General features: G+C 47.8%; 1 protein-coding gene across 1 annotated transcript in view; it reads right to left on the reverse strand.

The window, feature by feature from the left end:
* Window positions 1-940: 940 nt before the first annotated feature.
* Window positions 941-23,169, reverse strand: part of LOC139059311 (uncharacterized) — a 28,344-nt gene continuing 6,115 nt past the window's right edge. Inside the window, exons 2-6 of the mRNA XM_070537533.1 lie at window positions 15,248-15,330; window positions 8,927-9,040; window positions 7,081-7,119; window positions 6,052-6,096; window positions 941-1,875 (exon numbers count right to left, since the gene is read on the reverse strand). Coding sequence (XP_070393634.1) covers window positions 1,831-1,875; window positions 6,052-6,096; window positions 7,081-7,119; window positions 8,927-9,040; window positions 15,248-15,330 — 326 coding nt within the window. The 3' untranslated portion in view covers window positions 941-1,830. The remainder of the gene's footprint in view (window positions 1,876-6,051; window positions 6,097-7,080; window positions 7,120-8,926; window positions 9,041-15,247; window positions 15,331-23,169) is intronic.

Below are 23,169 nucleotides of genomic sequence, written 5' to 3' on the forward strand. Positions count from 1 at the left end.
AAGCCGCGGTGATTCTGACGTCACCGCTTTCGTCACGCTTGCCTCAGCAATGGAAATTTCGGGCCAGTAGAATGACGTCATGGATCGCAATGAACATGACATGACATCACAAGAAATTTATTGGAGTCCTGAGGGACCGAGATCTTGGGGAGCCAAAACCGAGGGCTTCCGAAGATCAAGTCGGTGGCTCCGCCCACGATGGGACGGAGAGATGAAGTCCCACCGCAATGTCGTGGGCCCTCTGGATGGCCTGGAGTTGAATGTAGAGATTGCTGCTCTTGAGGGATTCTTCCCATTGTTCTTTCGTAATGGGTGAAGAGGCGTTAAGGACTGAGCATAGCCAGAGCATGTGTTCAAAAGAGCCTGAGTCATGAGCACGTTTGGGGCACGTCTGTGAGTAGTCAGGGTCTATCCTGTTAAGGGACCGAGGAGTGGGATACGAACGGGTTTGCAGAAGTCTGAATGAACAGGCCTTGTGCTAGCTAGGTAGTGCTGAACAAACCAGGCTAAACCAAAAAAATAAAGAAAAAACAGGCAGGTGGGTCGCCAAATAGGCCAAAAAGAAGCACGAGCAAAAAAAAAAAAAGCGGGGGTGTCGAGAAAGAAGCGCGAGAAAGGAGCCGTACGATGTCTTCCTCAGCACCGGCGTGCCCTGCATTTCGGAGGCCACGCGAATGCTTCCCGCTGGCACCGCCGAGTAGCACAAAGTGCTAATAGACATGGCGTGAGGAAAGGATCCTGCTGCAGCGCACGGCTTATACGTTTGGGCGGTGGCAGCACGTTGTGTCCCTATATCGCTGCAACGCTGAGTGCCTTAGCCTCGACAGTCATCCTGAGATGGCTTCTGCTACATTTTTAAAAAATGAGTGGAGAGCGATACAGATGGCTCTTCGTGCGCCTTCGTGGGCAATAAACAAAGGAACAAGCAAGCACATGAAACGAGCGAGCACAAAAGCCTTTATTGCAGTTCGTTGCATTTTTCTTGGTCGAAACGGTGCTGTGTGATGCGACATGCTGTGAAGCGGCGTGAGATGCCAACGGTTGCACCTTTGCATGACGGCTGTATACAGCTCACTATATTCAGGCGTACATTCATAACGCTCCTAATGCGAATAAGAAGTGAATCTTGCTTCTTGCATCAGTTATCCTGCACAGTTGCAAATGCCGTTGATGGTGCGTGCAATCGATGTTCCCATTTGGCGTCGAGCTCAGTGGTGGTGCGCTAACCTTGCCTACAAAAATATCCTCTGTCTGCGTGTGCATGTATAATTGGTATGCAAGTGCAAAGGTTATGTTATGATTGGGTGGATTTATATCATATAAAAAATCTTTGTTTTCTGTTTCTCATGACGTTTCTTAAAATTAGTGCGTTAGTGCACGTTTTTGACAGGGTCTGTTCATAAGAACCAGAAGTCCACTTGCGACTTCGTGCCATGTGACCAAATGAGGGCCGCTGAGTGTTCAGCGTGAAACCTTCCTCGCCCTTAAAATGCAGCCGTACTCTAATCCTTTGCCCTAACTACCAGCGGCACTTTCCTGTCTTTCAATGGTACCCAATATAACCCGACACTATCGTCACATGTGAAGACCATAAAATTGCCGTTACCTATAAAACTGTGAAAATATTATTTCTTTGAAAGGCGTGTTAAAGCGTGTAGCTGGCGAATTTAGACGTAGCGTTCCTTTGGATGTACAGTATCGTGGTCTCTTCTGCCTTGGATGTCAAGCTGTCCGCAGCCCACGTCCCATTATGGCTCCAAAAGGAGGCCCCTCCGAATGGAACAGTCATTATAAAGCTCCCACGTTTCGGTCCCCGCGCCCCATATTCTTTCAGATTTTCTTGCCGCTGGTTTTCATGGCGTCAGCGAGGCATTTCTAGAAAGAAAAAAAAGAGAGAAGTGTTACCACCATACAGCCACTAGCACATCACCGGAAGGTTACATCAATCCAGTACTTAACTGCTGCAATAGTTTTGCTTGTCGCTTTGTTTTCTTGCTGAGCCTCCTATTCGTCCGAACGCACGAACTTAAGCCGCAAAATTTCACGGGCCACGGGGTCTGAGAGGAAGGTGATTACTTCGGCAGCTCGGCCACGGAACCTGGTATTGGGATTTTCAGTACTATATGCCAACAACGTAATCTTCTAAGGTCCTAGTACTGGCTACGGTGGCAAAGGGGTCGGAAATTCAGCGTATTGTGAGATCCCGTGGTCCTAAAACTTGTGGCGGATTATTATGACTGTCTGTATATATTGTTATGGTGCATTTGGGCAATACCGTGTGGGCAATAGAGAGACGAAGAAGTGGTAGACTGTCTACTGGAGCTGTGACCTATGTACCAGCCTGGGTGTTTGCCGCTAACCTTTCACATGTAAAAAGTTGTATATACATTTGTGCACCACGCTTCCTGTTCGGCGTTGTCAGGAGGAACGACGGGGTGACGAGACAAGCCGTGGCCGTCCAGACGTAAGCGGCCAAACTTGAACATTACAACCAAAAACTACTCCTGGAGTCAGAGTGACCAGCGACTGAGGCGGCCAATCGGGTCTTTCAGTGACGATAGCCAACACAGGGCATGATGGTTCGACATGACAGAAAATGGGCGGCCAAACGAGTAAAGACAAAATTTAGCCACTGCCCCCATCGGAGCGAGACACTCGTGTTCGGTGATAGAAAAATTGCGCTCTGAAAAGTATTGAGGCGGCTGGCGAAGGCAATGACGCGCTCGTCTCTCTTTTGCTGTTGGGCGAGGAGAACACCTATGCCATGGCGCATATTGTAACTTGAATTGGTGCAGACGGAATAAATTGATCTAATATCGGTGGCGTTATCAACAAGCGGATGAGGGTGTAGGAGGCATCGGCTTGTTCACGGCCCCCAAAGGAACGCAATGTTATTGTTTTGTCAGTGGCCGTGCGATATACGCAAAATCTTTAATAAACTGACGAAAATATCAGCATAAGCCCACAAAGCTGTGCACATATTTTGCAGAGCAGGGTGCAAGAAAGTTCTTGACAGCGGGGATCTTATCAGGTTCAGGATGTATGCCAGCAGCACTGACAAGGTCGCGAAGAACTTTGACCTCGCGGTGCCGAAATTTGCTGATATAAGATTAAAGGGGAATACCAGCCTCCTAACAGAAAAGCGGACAAGACATCAAAGACAGCGGAGAAGTGACTGAGGTGGCTGCCAAAGGTAGGGGAAAATACGATAACATCGTCCAGACAACATGGACAGGTGGACCAGACAGTCCATCATTGTCTCGACAGCTGTTGGGACATTACAAAGCTCTAAAGGCACTTGAAATGGTAAAGGTCGTCCGGTGTAACGAAAGCGGTCTTCTCATGGTCGAGTTCATCAAACGAAATCTGCCAGTAACCGGATCGCAGGTCTTCACCACGGCGCGCCAAGGCATCTCCTGAAAGATCGTGGCCGCTACCTCCTGTCGCTAGTTGTCCAAGACATACTTCGTTCCTGCTTTACCGAACACAACGTCACAACGGCATACCACCCACTAACAACGGGCTGTCTGCACGACTGAATTGTACCTTTGCAGAGTTGTAGTCTATGCACGTTTCAGCACACCATCGCGATTGAGACAACACTTTGCCCTACGTGACGTTTGCTAATGATTCGTCCCGTCATGATACCACCAGTTTATCTCCTTTCTACCTTTTGTTTGGTCGCCATCCCATTGTCTTTTGACACCCTACTACTCTCGGTGTCGCGACACACCATGGAATACGTCCATGATGCCGTTGGTCGGGCTCGTATGGCTCGCCAGATTGCCTATGATTCAGTTACAGTGTCTCAAACGTCACAAAATACTCGGTACGACACAGGAAATTTCGTTCTTCTGCCGTGTCGGCATGTCCGAAAAACTGCTGTCATGCTATACCGGGCCCTATCGGGTATCCAGACAATCATATTCATATGTGCATGTGCGCATGTATGTATGTATGTATGTATGTATGTATGTATGTATGTATGTATGTATGTATGTATGTATGTATGTATGTATGTATGTATGTATGTATGTATGTATGTATGTATGTATGTATGTATGTATGTATGTATGTATGTATGTATGTATGTATGTATGTATGTATGTATGTATGTATGTACGCATGTACGTATGTATGTATGCATGCATGCATGTGGGTGAGACTGAGCGAGAGATATAAATAGAGAGGATTGAGATATTTAAGACATTGTGCCGCGTGGAAGTGCATAGAAAGAGCTGGACAGATATTGATGATCGACATCATCTGTTGGCTGTTTGTCAGCTGCTAGCGAATAAAATTAAGCTTAATGTTACTTTAGGCTTCATATTACGATTACGTAGTCAAATTACGGTTATTTAGGACACGTTAACATTAAGATCAAAAGTACCGCTATCCATGAATATACAACAATGTGCATCTTTTAAACGTTGCCGTGTTTGATCAGCATACTTTATGGTCACTGCCGGACGAAGGCCTGTGTTAGCGATCTTCAATTACTCGTGTCTTGAGCCAGCTGACGCCATCTTGTACCTACATATTTTCTCATTTCTTCGCGCCATGTAGTTCTCTGCCGCTCCCAGCTGGTGTCTTCCCTTGGAACCCCTTCTGAAATTCTTATAGATCACGGTGGTTACCTGCTCCCTAAAGAACCCTAACCACTGCTGACATTTTCAACACATTTTAAGTAAACTCTGCTATCATGTACAAAGTGTCGTGGCGATCACCTGCGGCGAACATGGCAGTGCTACGCGTCGCGGGAAGCCACGAATTCTAAAAAAAAGGCAAAAACAATCTCGTGATCCTCCTCGCGCTTCCGTGTGTCGTCACGCCAGCAGAGTCATGCGCGTGGTGTCGCCAAGGTAAGTAATTTACTATAGTAGCTTCTTACGAACCAGCTTGGTTTCGTTCTCCAGGAGGGGTCTGTGTCATGCCGGGCCACGTCGGGCCGCACAGCTATCGAGGAGCAGCGCAGAAGACGACATATAGCGAGCCGGAGCGAGTAACAGAACGTGGCGATGTTGTGCTCCCACGTGACCACATTGCATGTATGACGTCTTGACGCATACACCTCCTAGGACGCACATGGTTTGTAGAAAAAAACTATTATCGTAAACTTATGTGCGGTGCTCTGCACTTGCCAATGTTTATTCTACCAGCTTCGAGGTCAAGGACGTTAATTTACATTAAAAAAATATTAACTCGAAAATTTTATGTGAATAACTGCAACGCCGACTAGCTTTGCTTTTCTCCCAGTATGCTCTCGGCCCCGTCGTCTGCAAAACAGATGGCCGAAGTTTTCGAATATCTGCTTTCCATTGCGCAGAATTAATGTTCGCTTCAACCAGAAACAAATTTGGTACCTTAGTAGAGCCCCCAACCACCACACGAAAGCCTGGAGAATGAAAGAGTCTTTAATTAATTAAATTGTCTGATTTTACGTGCCAAAACCTTGATCTGATGTTGAGGCACGCCGTATAGTTGGGGGAGACGGGACTAACTTTGACCACCTGGGTTCTTTAACGAGTGAATCTAATTACACGGCTGTCTTTCTTTTTTTTTTGCATTTCGGCCCCTAACGATATCTGACATTTCACCGGTGTGGGTCGGATTCGAAAACGCGTAACACGGGTTCCTCAAGCACAGCAGCCGAATGCTTTATTCAGCGCTGTGACACATGCGCCTGCAGGCCGCGAGGGAACAATTCTCAGCGCAAGTACGCATCCACCTGCGCGCCTCGGAGGTCACGAAATTTCGGTGGCGGATAGCGCGCGTGCGCCACTCGTTGACGCGCAGCGTGTCCAGATGGAACCGCGGATCAGAGATGGCACGTTTCGGCGATGCAAGTGTATGGTGCGTCGCTACATTGCCTAAATGCTGCCGCTACGTTGCCTAAATACTGATCGCATCAACGTCGACGGTCACAGTGAAACGGGCTTTGGCGAAAAATGTTTGCTATTAGCAGCATAGCGTTCGATATCAGCCCGATCACTGGCCGCCCCGACGACAATTTTCGGTGCCAGTAAAAAAATACGTATCCTTGTAACTCACCCTGTACGCCCGGTTAGACAGCTCCGGTGCCAGGCCTCTCTCCAGCTGCAATGAGAAACCGGAGGAAGTCACAGGTCGAAGCAGCACTGATGTCGAGGGAGGAAGAGTGGATACTTCTGTCATTTCAGCTTCCTATGCGGGGCGTTCTGAATGGTGCGCATTTACACCTTTAGTTTCTTTTTAAGGATGCGCTGACTTACAAGCACTATACATGAAGAAAGAAGTACTAAACGAATACGCAAGACAATTTGTGTTTTCGCCTTGTTTCTTCGTGCAGTACTTTTACGTCAACGCGGTCCTGAAAGAGAGAAATGACGCTTTCCTTCATTCGTCTCATCGCCTAAGGATAGGCTCATCGATATTTTCCTTTAAAGCAGCATTTATAGCCTAAAGAATCATCTTCCAATGTTTCCGGAAACGTTGTGACTTCTATTACGTCGTCAGTATAGGCTGTTCCCTCGGTCAGTCACTGACACTGCCGCCTATGCGCTAATTCACTTACCACGTGGCGCATAAGTGGTTGTGCTTCTTATTCTCACAAAAGTGCATGAATAAGGATCGCCGATTGACTGGGAGCAGTAGACATGGTGACGTACAGATGGCCAGCCTTCTCTGTGTCATGGTCTCAATGAACACGAATCAGCGGATTCCCAGAGCTCTAGCTAGCCAGGCATTTCAGCCACATCTGAAGGCACCAATATTCTCTTTAATGTACACTGCTGGGTACGAGGTAAGAGGTGCTACTACACATATTCTTTCAACATGGAAACAGACATCTTTTTCAACCTTCTTCTCGTCTCCCTCAATCGTCTGTCTCGACGAACGGTTGAGGAAGACGGATAAAACGATTGAATCGAATTCACGAAACTAATAAAAACGCGGGTGATTCTTTAATACGAATACCACACACAGGCAGCGCAGCCATTAATTGCGCATCGCAGCAACATGTGACAACGTGTCCAACTGATGTGTGTGTGTGTCGGGGGGGAGGGGAGGGGGGAGTAATTAAGAATAAAGACATTTACAAACCATTATAGCCTTTCGTTGTTTGTCATAGCACTGGTACATCTGGAAAGAAGAAACAGTCCCGCGTTAAATCCGCGACCACGTAGCATTCAATAATGTGATGACACCTGTTTTGTACTTTTTTTTATGCCCTTGTGTGTCTCTTAGCTCCACGCCCGCTGATTTCTGGCGTTAACAACCGATGGTTCCCATGACGGCACAGTCGCGGGGGCCAACGCATTGCGAGGCAGGGGTCACAAGTGGACCGTCGGTCATTGAGCGATCATAATGGCGACACCGACGCGAGCGACGAGATTGCTGACTCCAAAATTCCGGGCTATTGTGGCTGAGCTTCAGCGCTATGGAGGAGAGAAAGAAAGGCTAGGAACTTCAAGGCTGTCACGCGATGCTCCCTCATCACGTGACAGGCTTGAAGCCTAGTAATAAAAAGGAGCTATCAGGGTAAAATCATCCAAGCACGTGATAGCAAGCAGTGTTTTTTAGACACTGCGCGGACCTGCCCTGGGTTCGCCGTCCGCGTCTCTGTGGCGACGCCCACGTGGCCGCTTGGCAGTTGTAACGTAGCATTGCTGTTACGACGGCCAAAATGTTTCTAGTTATCGAGGCCGATCGAGAAGTAACGATTCCTATTATAAAGGTCTTCAGAAGTTTGGCCAATTAGTACTCGTTCGTAGATGCCTGCCTCAGTAATAATATTTCACGAAAACAAGTAACTATCACACGACGTTCGCCCGCTCTAAGAGGAGGGCAGAAAGAAGGGAAATAAAGCAAAGGTATAGGCACTCCAAACACGTGGCATCAAATAGTCATCACACTAATCGCCGGTAAAAATTCTAAAACAGCTTTGTGGGCGTCGAGTCGAGTTGAAGCTCGATTTTTGGGAATCGACCAGTTACTAAGCGAAGGTCGTGCAAGACTGAGCCGCTGCAGCTTGCTCTGCAGCACGCTGTGGCGAGTGCTGGAACTTGACTATCGAAAAGTCAAGTGCTTCACTGCAGCGTCAACAAGTCAAGAACGAAGAGCTCGGCTCACGTGCTTGCATGGGAAGGCGATCTAACAAGTTAATGCACCCGATGCGTATCTTCGGCAGAAGGCCCCTATATATGCGTGAGCTGCGGTTCTACACGGGAATCGCACGACGCAGTTGCACAGACAAGCATCTCAAGTTTGACATATTGTGTCAGTTTAACGCTTCGTCACACTCACGTGAGCGGTACACTGCGCGCTCGCGACGTCATCAGAAACACGCCGATATTCTCCAAATTCAAGCACCACCTGGAGCGGTGGCTTACTATCATCATCAGCAGCGCATTTTAAAAAAATTTTTTGTGCTTACTGGGGCAGGACGAAGACGTCTCCGAGCGTTATCCAATTACCCCTACCGTGCGCTAGCTGATTCCAACTTGCGCCTGCAAATTTCCCGATTTGCCCATAATAACGCCCCATAATTTTTCTGCCGTCTCTTCCCTCGGCACCCATTCTACGTGTACCTGTAATGGCCCACTGGTCATCGACCATACGCATTACATGGCCTGTACAGCTGCTTTCTTTTTTCTCTTAGTATCACCTAGAATACAGGCCTTTCACGTTCGCTCTCTTATCCACTTACTGTAGGGTTCTGCTACCGAAGAAAGGGTCACAGCTTTGATTCCCGTTCGCGAAGGCTGCCGCATTCAAGGTCGGGCAGTATAAGGCCCAAACGCCCACGTACGTTTCTTTGGGTGCGCGTTAACTGACCCCAGCCGGTCGAAATTGATCCAAAGTCCCCCACCACGCCGTCCCTCGTAACCCGGAAGCTACTTTAATGCGGACGCTAAGTTACGCGATCAGCCAAGATTGCCGCGCCCACCTCCTTGCGGTAGGACTCGTCGTCGAAGAGCCGCTCGATGAACTCCGTGGCATGCATGTCCCGGGCGTGCTCGGCCGTGCAGTTGAGGTACGCCTCGCGCCCGGCCTTGCGCACCTGCAGAGGAGAGAAGGGCGTCGGCACCACACTCGACAAGCGGTGTCTGGTCGCGTCAGTGCGAAGCGCCTGCCGTGCTGACGGCGTTGATGTACATCGCCAAATGAGCAGAAGAAAGGAGTGCGTTGGAGCAGGCGCCGCATAAATGCCGTTAGCAATGCGAACCGACTCGTCCGGATCAAGGTTATGCGGCATCCATCACTGTATAAGTCGCATGTCTCCACAAGTTTTGCTGGACCTCTGAGGGTACAAACTCGTCATGGAAACTTTTCTTTTTTGACAACATATGTGTGCAGAGTTGTGTGCCTGTCTTTTAAGCAGGCGCTTCGTCGCACTGTTGGCACAAATGGGGAGGCTAATAAAAGCCGACCATACGTCGCACCTGTGTGACGCAGTGGCGCAGTGAGACGACAGCCGCGTTCGCGATCAGTTTTTCTCTCTCTCTTTTGCACAATATAATCACAATAGGCGTTCTCTTATTAAAACATGCGTTACGCTTCACCGCCTACTGGATGCACAAGAACGCTATATTACCGTTATGTACTTCTAGAACGTTTACATCAAGCAAACAGACGAGGAAGCCTTGAAAAGCGCAGGACAATTACGTGCGGTATCAACTACGGATAACTGTTAAATTTTGCACCGTCGAATGCGCGGCGACCACTGCGTACGTAATCATTGAAAACTGTACAGCGATGTGCCTAGAATGTCAGAGAAATGCGACTTCGTCATCTCGAATCTTCTCAGTGTTTTAACCAGTAAAACTCTTTCTCGGTATGAGTTAGCTGTGTGCGCATTCATTACGCAAAGTTGATGACGTTGCAAAGGCTCTTTCCTAGAGAAACAATGCAGTGAAGCTGCGGTGTTGGGGGGGGGGGGGGTAGGGGGTAGGAGGGGAGGGGCATATATGCGCTTTACGCGATTGTCAGCCTGCCGAGGCTGCACGAAAAGCTCTTCTGTAATGTACCCTTTCTATATAAGACTCGGCTTGATCATTTCCAAAGAAAAAAGGGGATATTTTGAACTAGATCTTTACAAGGGGCTGGTAGAAGGGACGCATTATCTGTACAAGGCCTTGTTGGCATCGCCGTAACGTGCGACTTGGGATATATATATATATATATATATATATATATATATATATATATATATATATATATATATATATATATATATATATATATATATATATATATATAATGTTGGGTTTGCATCTCGTTAATTTGTGTTTAGACAGTGCTTTGCGACAACGCGAGGTTCGAGACCCTCAGTACAGCGGTGTCTGTGCGCCCAACCATCGTAGTCGACGTGGATCCGCTGGACGTAGCAGAGGGCACGTGCGAGTTTGTCGGTGGTTTAACATGGTCAGATTTACGGTATGTGGCTTTGCTTATGTCTTTTTCATATTGAATGGTATATGCAGGGCCTTCAAAGTTAATTCTATCGGTAATTTTAATATAAAGGCTATATGCTAGCTACGCAAACGGTGCTTCCACATGGTGGCTTGCGCGCTTTGACGGTCACAATTCTTACCTTTAAATAAATAAATAAATAAATAAATAAATAAATAAATAAATAACAAATATTCGTTACTTAACATTTTTCGTTTCGCGATTATGGTAAACGCTTACATTAGGTACTTGAATACAACCGTCATCATCATCATCATCATCATCATCATCATCATTATCAGCCTGGTTACGCCCACTGCAGGGCAAAAGCCTCTCCCATACTTCTCCAACAACCCCGGTCATGTACTAATTGTGGCCATGTCGTCCCTGCAAACTTCTTAATCTCGTCCGCCCACCTAACTTTCTGCCGCCCCCTGCTACGCTTCCCTTCCATTGGAATCCAGTCCGTAACCCTTAATGACCATCGGTTATCTTCCCTCTTCATTACATGTACTGCCCATGTCCATTTCTTTTTCTTGATTTCAACTAAGATGTCATTCACTCGCGTTTGTTCCCTCACCCTTATCCCTTAACGTTACACCCATCATTCTTCTTTCCATAGCTAGTTGCGTCGTTCTCAATTTAAGTAGAACTCTTTTCGTAAGCCTCCAGGTTTCTGCCCCGTAGGTGAGTACTGGTAAGACACAGCTATTATACACTTTTCTCTTGAGGGATAATGGCAACCTGCTGTTCATGATCTGAGAATGCCTGCCAAACGCACCCCAGCCCATTCTTATTCTTCTCATTACTTCCGTCTCATGATCTGGATTCGCCGTCACTACCTGCCCTAAGTAGATGTATTCCCCTACCACTTCCAGTGCCTCCCTACCTATTGTAAGCTGCTGTTCTCTTCCGAGACTGTTAAACATTACTTTAGTTTTCTGCAGATTAATTTTTAGACCCACCCTTCTGCTTTGCCTCTCCAGGTCAGTGAGCATGCATTGCAATTGGTCTCCTGAGTTACTAAGCAAGGCAATATCATCAGCGAATCGCAATTTACTAAGGTATTCTCCATTAACTTTTATCCCCAATTCTTCCCAATCCAGGTCTCTGAATACCTCCTGTAAACACGCTGTGAATAGCATTGGAGAGATCGTATCTCCCTGTCAGCGCCTTTCTTTATAGGTATTTTGTTGCTTTCTTTATGGAGGACTACGGTGGCCGTGGAGCCGCTATAGATATCTTCCAGTATTTTTACATATGGCTCATCTACACCCTGATTCCGTAATGCCTCCATGACTGCTGAGGTTTCGACTGAATGAAACGCTTTTTCATAATCAATGAAAGCTATATATAAGGGTTGGTTATATTCCGCACATTTCTCTATCACCTGATTGATAGTGTGAATATGGTCTATTGTTGAGTAGCCTTTACGGAATCCTGCCTGGTCCTTTGCTTGACAGAAGTCTAAGGTGCTCCTGATTCTATTTGCGATTACCTTAGTAAATAGTTTGTAGGCAACTGACGGTAAGCTGATCGGTCTATAATTTTTCAAGTCTTTGGCGTCCCCTTTCTTATGGATTAGGATAATGTTAGCGTTCTTCCATGATTCCGGTACGCTCGAGGTCATGAGGCATTGCGTATACAGGGCGGCCAGTTTCTCTAGAACAATCTGCCAACCATCCTTCAACAAATCTGCTGCTACCTGATACTCCCCAGCTGCCTTCCCCCTTTGCATAGCTCCGAAGGCTTTCTTTACTTCTTCCGGTGTTACCTGTGGGATTTAGAATTCTTCTAGACTATTCTCTCTTCCATTATCGTCGTGGGTCCCACTGGTACTGTATAAATCTCTGTAGACCTCCTCAGCCACTTGAACTATCTCATCCATATTAGTAATGATATTGCCGTCTTTGTCTCTTAACGCATACATCTGATTCTTGCCAATCCCTAGTTTCTTCTTCACTGCTTTTAGGCTTCCTCCGTTCCTGAGAGCATGTTCAATTCTACCCATGTTATACTTCCTTATGTAGGCTGTCTTACGCTTGTTGATTAACTTCGAAAGTTCTGCCAGTTCTATACTAGCTGTAGGGTTAGAGGCTTTCATACATTGACGCTTTTGATCAGATCTTTCGTCTCCTGCGATAGCTTACTGGTATCCTCTCTAACAGATTTATCACCGACTTCTATTGCACACTCTTTAATGATGCCCACAAGATTGTCGTTCATTGCTTCAACGCTAAGGTCCTCTTCCTGAGTTAAAGCCGAATACCTGTTCTGTAGCTTGATCTGGAATTCCTCTATTTTCCCTCGTACCGCTAACTCATTGATTGGCTTCTTATGTACCAGTTTCTTCCTTTCCTTCCTCAGGTCTAGGCTAATTCGAGTTCTTACCATCCTATGGTCACTGCAGCGCACCTTGCTGAGCACGTCTACATATTGTATGATGCCAGGGTTAGCGCAGAGTATCAAGTCAATTTCATCTCCAGTCTCACCATTCGGGTTCCTCCACGTCCACTTTCGGCTAATCCGCTTGCGGAAAAAGGCATTCATTATCCGCATATTATTCTGTTCTGCGAGCTCTACTAATAACTCTCCCCTGCTATTCCTAGAGCCTATTCCATATTCCCCCACTGGCTTGTCTCCAGCCTACTTCTTGCCTACCCTGGCATTGAAGTCGCCCATTAGTATACTGTATTTTGTTTTCACTCTACCCATCGCCGATTCCACGTCTTCATAGAAGCTTTCGACTTCCTGGTCATCATGACTGGATGTAAGGGCGTAGTCCTCTAAAAGCTTCATTTTGTACCTCTTATTAAGTTTCACAACAAGACCTGCCACCCTCTCGTTAATGCTATAGAATTCCTGTGTGTTACCAGCTATATTCGTATTAATCAGGAATCCGACTCCTAGTTCTTGTCTCTCCGTTAAGCCCCGGCTAGCACAGGACGTGCCCGCTTATTAGCACTGTATATGCTTCTTTTGGCCTCCTAACTTCACTGAGCCCTATTATATCCCATTTACTGCCCTCTAATTCCTCCGACAGCACTGCTAGACTCGCCTCACTTGATAACGTTCTAGCGTTAAACGTAGCCAGGTTCATATTTCAATGGCGGCCTGTCCGGAGCCAGGGATTCTTAGCACCCTCTGCTGCGTCGCAGGTCTGACCACCACCGTGGTCGGTTGCTTCGCAGCTGCTGGGGACTGAGGGCCGGGGTTTGATTGTTGTGTTCACACAGGAGGTTATGGCCAAATACTGCACCAGGGTGGCCAATGCTGCTCTGGTGAGGGAGTGCGTTACCGGTTCTGGTTACCGGGATCACGCCACACTCCAGGCCTGTTTATGCAATTTTATCAACACGCGGATTTTTTTTTATCCGGTGCAAAATTGCGCGACACCGGGATTCGAACCACGGACCTCTTGCACGCTAGGCAGGTGGAAGTTGTGTTCGAATACGATTGTATTCGAACACAACTCCCTTTTTCATGATAATTCTAGAACGCTTCTGTCCCGAGATATACTAAATTAAATTTAGGAACCAGTAGGCTAATTTCTCATTCAGAGGCGGGACTTTCGACGCGAAGACAAACGATGAAGCTGATTGCTTGGGAACGGCGATGGAAGCCAGACTCGTTTTGAGCAGCCGAGAACTGGAATGCAGCTGTCACCCCATTCTGCCAGATTTTGGAGTGACGTGCTACTAGGATTCACCTACTACACATAGGGAAAGGAAGGAGGGATGGGCGAGGGTGTGCTCAGCTTCTGAATGCGAAATTAGCAGTCTGACTGCCAAATTTCACCATGACTATCTCGGAACGCAAGCCCTCCACACGTATCCAACGATGGAGTTGTCTTCGAATGCAATTGTCACAAATACGCAACATATATAGAGCAATCGCAAAATTCAAAGAAGCTAATTAACAAATATTTCTTAATTATGTATTTTGTTGCCCTATATACTTGCCCGCAACAAAATTATGACCGCCAATAAAAGCTTCAATCACTTGTAGAAGCAGTATCAGCATATCGATGGGAAATATTTTCTATTGATATTACTGATAGCATTAGTTAGGCCAGAAAGCTGGGCTAGCTGTTTCGAGCGCAGTCGATGACAACCCAAGAATTACAAGGTTATATGTACACTGTCCGACTGGAGCTCAATTTGCATAGATGCGCAGGCCAATGATGTTCGCTTATTTTCTTTACATCCAGCGGCTTCGCGTGTTTAAAACGACCGTTTCCTCCGTACAGATCGGTCTCTGTGACACTGGTTCCAGCTTGAAACCTGAACGTCCAGGGTAAATAATGTGGCAAATAACTCTTGGCCATTTATTTTTCGTAACTTGTTTTGGAAGTAACTAGCGTATGTAATGCGGTCTTGACTGGTTGCCCGGATGATCTCGCTCTCGCAACTTGCCCGGATATTCTCGTTCGAGTGCCCCGATAACGGCTTTAAAGTCACTTGAAGGTCACCGACAACCGGAGCTAAAAACATTTCATGCTTAATACTGAACCTAGGAAGGTTTTAAAAGCTTTTCTTCGTCAACACGGCCCAAATGCGCAAATACGAAAATACATTTCAAAATCTTTGACGTCACAGTGGCGTACCACCATTGTTATTTGACTGTGACGTCATTGTCTCCAGTAGTAGTGAACTTTTTCTACGCAAAACGAACAAAAGTGTGCCTTTAAAGGAACACATAATTTGTCTTAACTGTGCTAGTGTTGCTTTTCAGCTGCGTCTCGTTAGTATTGCGACAGATGCCGGTTAGTTAAGCGCGCTTGGTAGTACATCGATGTTAGCACGGATGCTCCTACCTTGATGGCTTGAGTCTTGGTGGGTGCTTGGTACTTTAGTTTGCAATGCCGCATTTGTCTCTGGGTTTCGTCGTGCAGCTTGCCTGCGAAATCGGAAGGGTTAGGAAGACAGAAAGAATCATTCTTTATTGTAACTGGAAATGTTTGCCTGGCTACACGCCTAGAGCATTACACAAGATGATGAGGCAATCAATAGCGAACTCGATCCAGCGGTTCTACAAGCGGACGCGTCCTCGTCGACTGGCACTGACGAACACAAGTCTCGTCGAAGTCTCGAAACAGTGGCGCTGTTTCCCTTGTTTGTTTAATGTTGATCGTTTGAAGTGTCCATCTCCTTGTGCAACATGTCCCTTACTTTTATGAAGAAGATAATGGTGATACGAGGAATTTTGTGAAGTATACGCATTAAGCACAAGCGCTGCGCACATACAGTAGTGAACACAGAAAGAGACGATATTTTGCGTTTGAGTCCTGTGAGATAAACTGCTCAGAATGTTGATGCTGTGTTATGCCAGACCATGCGATAACCAAGGGCAATGATATCTTTAGCACGCACTTTCATCGTATTTTGTACATCACGCACAGCCAAAGATGTTCCACGAGAAAACTGTAATATAAACCAGCAGTGAAAATACGTACGTGTTGGTGAGAGAAATTTGTGTGAGTGTTGGGGTAGTTAGCGGAACAAAAAGTTTGGCGTGCTACTACAGGTTTAAAAAGTCAGTCACTTTATCTGAACGCTAAAAGAGGAAGGAAAAAGCCTGCGCGCTCACGAGACATCCATTACATTACTCGACACTGGCATTTTAACGCGTTGTTACTTCCTATTACTTGTTTTATTCCTATAAAGGTAGCGGGTTCGAGTATTTAATTAACTCTATCTTAGTTAAGTTCGCCTTAATGGACACCAAAAGTAGTGGGTCCGACTCTCGACCTTCCCGATGTCAATTATAATCCAACTTGTAGATATGGCCCGTTCGCCCATATCTCCAAGATATGGCCCGGCCACGGCGGCCGCATCTCGATGGGGGCGAAATGCGAAAACACCCGTTTACTTAGATTTAGGTGCACGTTAAAGAACACCAGGTGGTCGAAATTTCCGGAGTCCCCCACTACGGCGTGCCTCATAATCAGAAAGTGGTTTTGGAACGTAAAACCCCATAATTCATTTTTCCAAGCTGATTAGACTCCCACCAAAGGTCGAGGTTCGGCTCCCACCAAAGGTTGCGGAATCGAGTGACTTAACTAACTACATCTGAATTAACTGTGCCATAATTCTCTTAGCCGTAATTAACATCAAAGGTCGTGGTTTCGGCTCTCGATCTTCGTGATGTCAAGTGGAATCCAACTTTGAGATATTGCCTGTTCGCCCATATCTCTATGTGGGTTCGACTCCCACCAAAGTTTCTGGGTACGAGTGCCTTATTTCCTGTATCTTATTTACGTGTGTCCTAATTAACTTTGCCTTAGCACCACAGTTTGGGGGTTCGACTCCCACCAAAGGTCATGGGTTAGAGTGACTTAATTACCTATATATTAGTTAACTGTGCCTTAATTCAATTTGCCGTAATAACATCAAAGGTCAAGAGTTCAACCCCCAATTTCGGTGCCATTGAATTTCGGGGTCGTAACCCCGGACGGTGAAATTTTCGTGAGCCATGAGCCATCTAAGGCTTTCTCCTTAATATAAAACCAGAGATCAAAGTTCGACAGAACACACACATGCACTCGCATGACACTGACATCACATAATCTTCCGTTATGATTTCTAAGTGAATGGATCTAAGTGATTTCTAGAGTGAATCGCAGTAATTTAAGATTACTTGTTATTAGCGCGGGACGCTAAAAAGTACGAATAAGCAGAACGCAGCATTCACGACGCCGAACTACAGTTCGCGGACAACTTTCTGTGGCTATGAATGGAAAGCTACGGAGGCAAAGCGCGCTCAAGTGAGATCGCTTCTGAAAACAGCCCCGTGTTTTCATCCACGTTCGTTTAAGCTGGGGAAGAGAAAACATTGACAGTTTATTAGCAACAGTTCAATAAAACAGACCACACCGCCAAATGTAAAAGCTTACTCATTTTGCGGCTTTTCACTTCCGCGTCTCGGCAAACGCGAAGCCGTCTCACGCGGAAGCTGCGCCGATTCAGCGTCTGTTCCGAGCCACCAAAACCACTGCCAAACGCTGGTTGGTGGACTGCTTTGGCGTGGTAACCCATGTGCAGAAGCCCCGCCCCCGTAGCTAACATATCCACAGCAAGTTGTGGGCGAGTATAGTCATCCTCTCTACGATTTCAAGGTCTCGGGTGAGGCGGTGAAGCGAAAAAAAAATTAGAACCACCCCGGAATACGAATAATCATGTAGGCGCCAACCTTAATGACTAAGCCGCCTTGTCTGGTCTTCTCGTGACATAAACCAACGGAGAACGGGGTGATCTCATAATGGAGAAGTATCCGCCCGTACGAGTATGGACGGAATTTCGCAACTGCCCACGCAAGAGCGACATTCTAGTCCTGAATGGAGCAGTTTCGCTCTGAAAGTGGCAGGCCTTCAGCCGGCTGGCGTAGGCAATAACATGGTTACTTCCTTGTGAGGGACTCTCAGCGCCAAGCACGTTTTGCCTTACCACCGTAAGTGGGACATTAATCTGCCGGATGCCACGTCCACCTGTAACTCTTCACGCCTCGAAACTGCCGCTTATTCTTCACTTTACCGCTTGTTCGGTCGTATAGCTTTCCGTTATTCTAGGGCACTTCGCTTCCCTGCGTTAGTGTCGCTATAGAAGCGAGTAAGCACGTGATCTCATCGTCCATGCTGTCCACGCACGCCAGCTCTTCCGAGCTCATCTGTTGGTGTCCCAAGGAATTCAAAAGTGGGTTTGCCAATCGCTTGCTCCACGACACATGGTTTTTTACCGGGATCCTCTGTGCTGCTTCGGTTCCCTTGCCGTCGTGTGGGGCTCCCAGAGGGACTCGTTCTATGCTGCAGGGGCCTTTACCGTGTGCAACGAAAAATCGCTACTGTCACCTTTGAGACAATCCCCGTATAATCTCCACCCCGCCGTACGCTTTAGGGTCAATGTTCTCGCGAGCTAAAACGTGCGCGCATGAATTATCACCTATGTAAAAAAAAAAAAAAAACTTGTGGTGCATCCATCCAGCAGTGATAACTGGTGATTTGTGGCGTTATTATTAATCTATCTTATATGGTTGAAGGGTATTTGCTGATGATATGTTTTACATAATAATTATTGTGAAGGGTGGTACTCAGTGGCACATATCCAGTGACCCAAGTTGGCGTAAAAAGCGGCCATTAAAGAGCGACATAATTCCCGGTGGCACCATTCGACCGATTAACCAGCCAAACCCAGCTAGAATAATTGACAAGAAACCGACAGAACCCATCTCACGACCACTACAGAGGGTAATGCGTTAGAACGACAGAGAGCTGAGATAGTTGGTAAGGATTCATTATGCAAAAAAGAGGGGAGGCGTGCAGACACGAAACTTGAGTAGAGAAGTGGACAACACGAACGTCGACGTGCTTCGCTAGGAACATTCGTCACCATCTAGTGGCGCCGCCCCGCAGACTGCGCGTGGCGGCCGAAATTCACGGCGAACCGGTGCGTGCGGAGCGTCGGGTTGCTGCTGTCCCTGAGGAACCCGCTGTGACGTGGGCTCAATGCCGCATACTCACTTACCTAAGCTGGCATCAAAGAGGTTCACTGAAGATTCACTGAGAGGCGGATTCGCACATAGCCATTGCAACCCGCAGTCCCCCATCTACAGCGGCCCAAGTGGGCGGGAAAGAGGTTCGCTGAAAGAGCGGCCCATATGTGCACATTGCTACATACTCAGTGGCCCAAGTTGGTCCAACGGTTGGCTTTTTGTTAGTTAGTCGATTATTCGTTCAAATTTTTTGCTACAAAGTATGTCCGCTTGTGGACGGGCAGTTTAAATAAATTTGAAGGTGTTCGCTGCAACACCCTATATGTCCTAAAAGAGAGACTGTGGCCCACTCTTGCGGGTGATTTTTAGGTGGTGCTTTCACCGTGCAGTCACGGCGGCAGTCGCGGACGGTGGTTCAGGACGAACTGCCGCGGCACCTCACTACACACTGGACGGATGAACGCCCCAGAACTTTTTTACCACCGGCGAACCCCTGTCCAGCGCTCGTGGGTGCTCGCCAGACCGCACAGCTTCACCCGCGCTTCTATGGTTCCTTGTTGGCAGACAGCACCACATAACGCCACAGCCTCCCGGCGCAGTGGGTGGGTGCCCTGCAATGTAAATGTGCTATGTGCTGCACATGATCAGGGTTCTGACCCACTGACCTACCATCACTGCACCGAGTGTTTTAATGACTCGGTCACAGTCCTGCTTTTTTTCTTTATTTCCAGACAATCAGCAGTCCTGGTTGGGTATATGTTCTTTAGGTAGTATATATCACTTTCGATTCTGTAGACATCAAATCAGAGTGAAAGGCTAGCAGTGAGTGGAAGTCATGGCGTAGTGGCTATACTGTTAAGGCGTGGGAAAAAAGGTTGTGAAGCATAGCCGGGTTTTGTTGTCACTACATATGGTATCCGTGGAGCCATTACTGATTTCTATTGGAATAATATGGACATTCCAAGCGGATATACAAAGTCCAAGTGTATAAAGTCCAAGTGCTATAACATCATGGCCGCGCACCGTATGCTGCATGTTCGAGGGAAGGTGTGCGAGGATGAGCCGAGTATGGTGGCTCGATCTCGCGTGCGCAAGGAAGGTAGGCGGGGAGGAAGCACGCCGTCTTCCATCGCACGCAAGGCACCGAGGTGGGAGTTGAGGGGGAGGTGTTCTACACCAGCGGCGGCTGCGTATTGGCGGCGAGGACTTACGGAGTGGCCATCAATTGGAAGCGCCTCGCTTGCGTACAATGAGGGATAACGCGACGCGCTCCTCACAGGTTTCGCTAGAGCGTACTAGATAATGGTCGGGTGGGCCGGACGGCGCTCTGCTGCTGAGGTGCCGCATGTGGAAAAATTTTGCGAGGGTACTGCCCCGAGTATAGTGGCGGCAACAGTGTCCATAAGAGCTTCTACGCGAAGACCTTTCACAAACACTAATGATAGTTCGACGGGCGCTCTGGAGGAATGGTAGGCAGTCCGATGGATGCAGTTTCCCCTCCTAAAACTGCAGCGAGGAGTTTTCCAAATGGAGGTCACGGGGCTGTGAGGCGGGCCGAAGTGGGGACACTGAGCGACAGCGTGGGGAAGATGAGCCGCGCCGAGATGAACGGCAGGTGGACGGCATATCGTCTGCGTATGGGGGGCATGGAGAACGGTGCGACGAAGGTGGGTATGTCATCCGTTGGTAAGTCGTAGGTACACGGGCATCGGAGTGTTCTTGAGGAACGTAACCGTGCCTCTCGTCCTGCTGGCGCCGTCGGCAGAACCGAGAAATTAGTCCTCGTTATCCGCAATTATAACTAAGAGGACGGGTAGGACGCCAAGCAGGGTAAGAAGGATGAGGACAAACCTGCGCCGATACTGAAGCCACGGATGGTGTGTGCAGATCGTGTGGTCCTAGGCGTGGTCGTAATTGAAGACATCGCGGCGATGTCGGCGCAGGTACGTACAATAGGAGCACCGGTAGCGTCAGTACACATGGCACGGCGAGTAGACGCGAGTTCTTCTTTAATGATTGTGCGCATGGCGGCCGCAGAAGGGGAAGTGACGGCGCCAGAAGCAGATGAAGAGCGTTGCGCGTGAAGTTCCTCACGTATGATAGTACAGATACCCGCCGTGGTTGCTCAGTGGCTATGGTGTCGGGCTACTGAGCACGAGGTCGCGGGATTGAATCCCGGCCATGGCGGCCGCATTTCGATGGGGGCGAAATGCCAAAACACCCGTGTACTTAGATTTAGGTGCACGTTAAAGAACCCCAGGTGGTCTAAATTTCCGGAGTCCCCCACTACGGCGTGCCTCATAATCAGAAAGTGGTTTTGGCACGTAAAGCCCCACAATTTAATTTAATAGTACAGATCAAAGTGCGCAGGGCCGTGGCCTTTGGGAGGCGACCGTCATACGTATCGATGTGAACGCGAAGAGATTGCAGTTCCTCAAGGCGTTGGCACGAGGTGATGACATCTGGCACGGTGGTAGGTTTCTGTGCAGTTGAAGCCAATAGTGTTGATTTCCTTGATTAGGTGACGAATGCGGTCGCTTTCGGACATAGCGGAGTTTGCATGCCGGCACAGGACGAGGACATCTTCACTGTAAGACATGTACGACTCCCCCGAAAATTGAACACACTGGTCGAGCTTCTTTTTCGCGATCTCAGTGCGAATAGCAGGAACATCAAAAAGTAGCACGAAAGTTCTGTGTGAAAGTGGTCCAGTCAAGGAAGTCGGGCTCATGGTTCAAGAACCAAGTTATAGCTATGCCAGAAAGGTATAGAAAAGGACGTTGCGCACTTTATGAGAATTGTCCCGCCTAATGTAGTCGCTGACTCGATCGTAGTTATCGAGCCAGTCTTCGGCGTCTTCCCCGCGTAAGCCAGCGAAAACCTGGGGCTCATGCTGACGGCTGTTGATTGTCCAGACGGAAGAAGGCCGGATTACAAGTGCGTCCAAAACATTTGCGATAAGCTTGCCATCATTCTGCTTCCGTAATTTCACTGCCGGCCCTGAGACCGCTTTCGCGCTTGCGCTGGTATAATAATGCTTTATTTCCACTGCAAAGTTATATTGACACCATTTTGCTACGTATACATATTTGAGGCATGGGTTATGCAACACGACGTCTTCAATTTTGCGGTCCTAGGTCTCTGCGCGCAGTACCGAAGATTTATAGCCAATTTTTCACATATAGCTTCACCATTAACGCGCCTTACAAGAGAAGACCTTGCCTTGATATGCGGCGAAGAACAAGCAGCGTTTAATGATCTGAGACAGCGTCTGCAAACACCTCCTGTACTGGCTCACTTTGACCAGGACGTTCCTACCATGATTAATACGGACGCTAGCAACGTAGGTCCAGGCGCTGTGCTCGTGGAGTGGCAAGACTCAGCCGAGGGAGTCATTGCATGCGCAAGCAGGACGCTCTCACGTGCTGAGCCTAATTACTCAACCACAGAAAAGGAATGCCTTGCGGTGGTATGGGTAGCTATGCAGTTTGGTCCATATCCCTGTGACCGTTCCTTCAGTATTGTCAGCGACCATCACTCACATTGCTGGCTGCCGAACTTCAAGGATCCATCCGGTCTACTAGCACGTTGGGCCCTAAGGCTTTAAGGATTCGATATGACAATGTTGTACAAATCCGGACGACAGCTCTCCTACTCCGACTGCCTTTCGAGGTCACTGATTGCGCAGAAAGTCATAGAAGATGACGAAGACATGGATTTTATGGGAGTTCTAGACAGGGTCACCATTGCTCGTTAGCAGCGGGAAGACAGCGAACTGGTTCCGATGATTGATTTTTCAGAAGGCCGGATTACAAGCGCGCCCAAAACATTTGCAAGAAGCTTGGCAGCACTCTGCTTCCGTAATCAGATTCTCTGCAAGAACTTCTTTTCAAGCGGAAGCAGCCGCCTACTTGTCGCCCCAACGTGCCTCCGTCATGAGGTCTTGCAAGCCTGCCACGATGAACGGACGTCTGGCCACTTCGGCTACACGCGAACACTGGCCTGAGTCAAAGAGAAATATAACTGGCCAAGGATTGCCACCTTTCTGAAACATTACGCGCGCAAGTGCCTCTATTGTCAACGGCGCAAACCACCGCATATGAAACCAGCTGGGCTACTACAACCAGTGCAAGTGCCCATGACCCCATTGCCCAAATCGGGATGGACCTTCTCGGACCAATCCCGACTTTCTATACTGGCAATAAGTGGATAACAGTTGCCACCGATTACCTGACACGGTATGCAGAAACC

This window comes from Dermacentor albipictus, chromosome 1, assembly GCF_038994185.2.
Source record: "Dermacentor albipictus isolate Rhodes 1998 colony chromosome 1, USDA_Dalb.pri_finalv2, whole genome shotgun sequence".
Taxonomy (NCBI): domain Eukaryota; kingdom Metazoa; phylum Arthropoda; class Arachnida; order Ixodida; family Ixodidae; genus Dermacentor; species Dermacentor albipictus.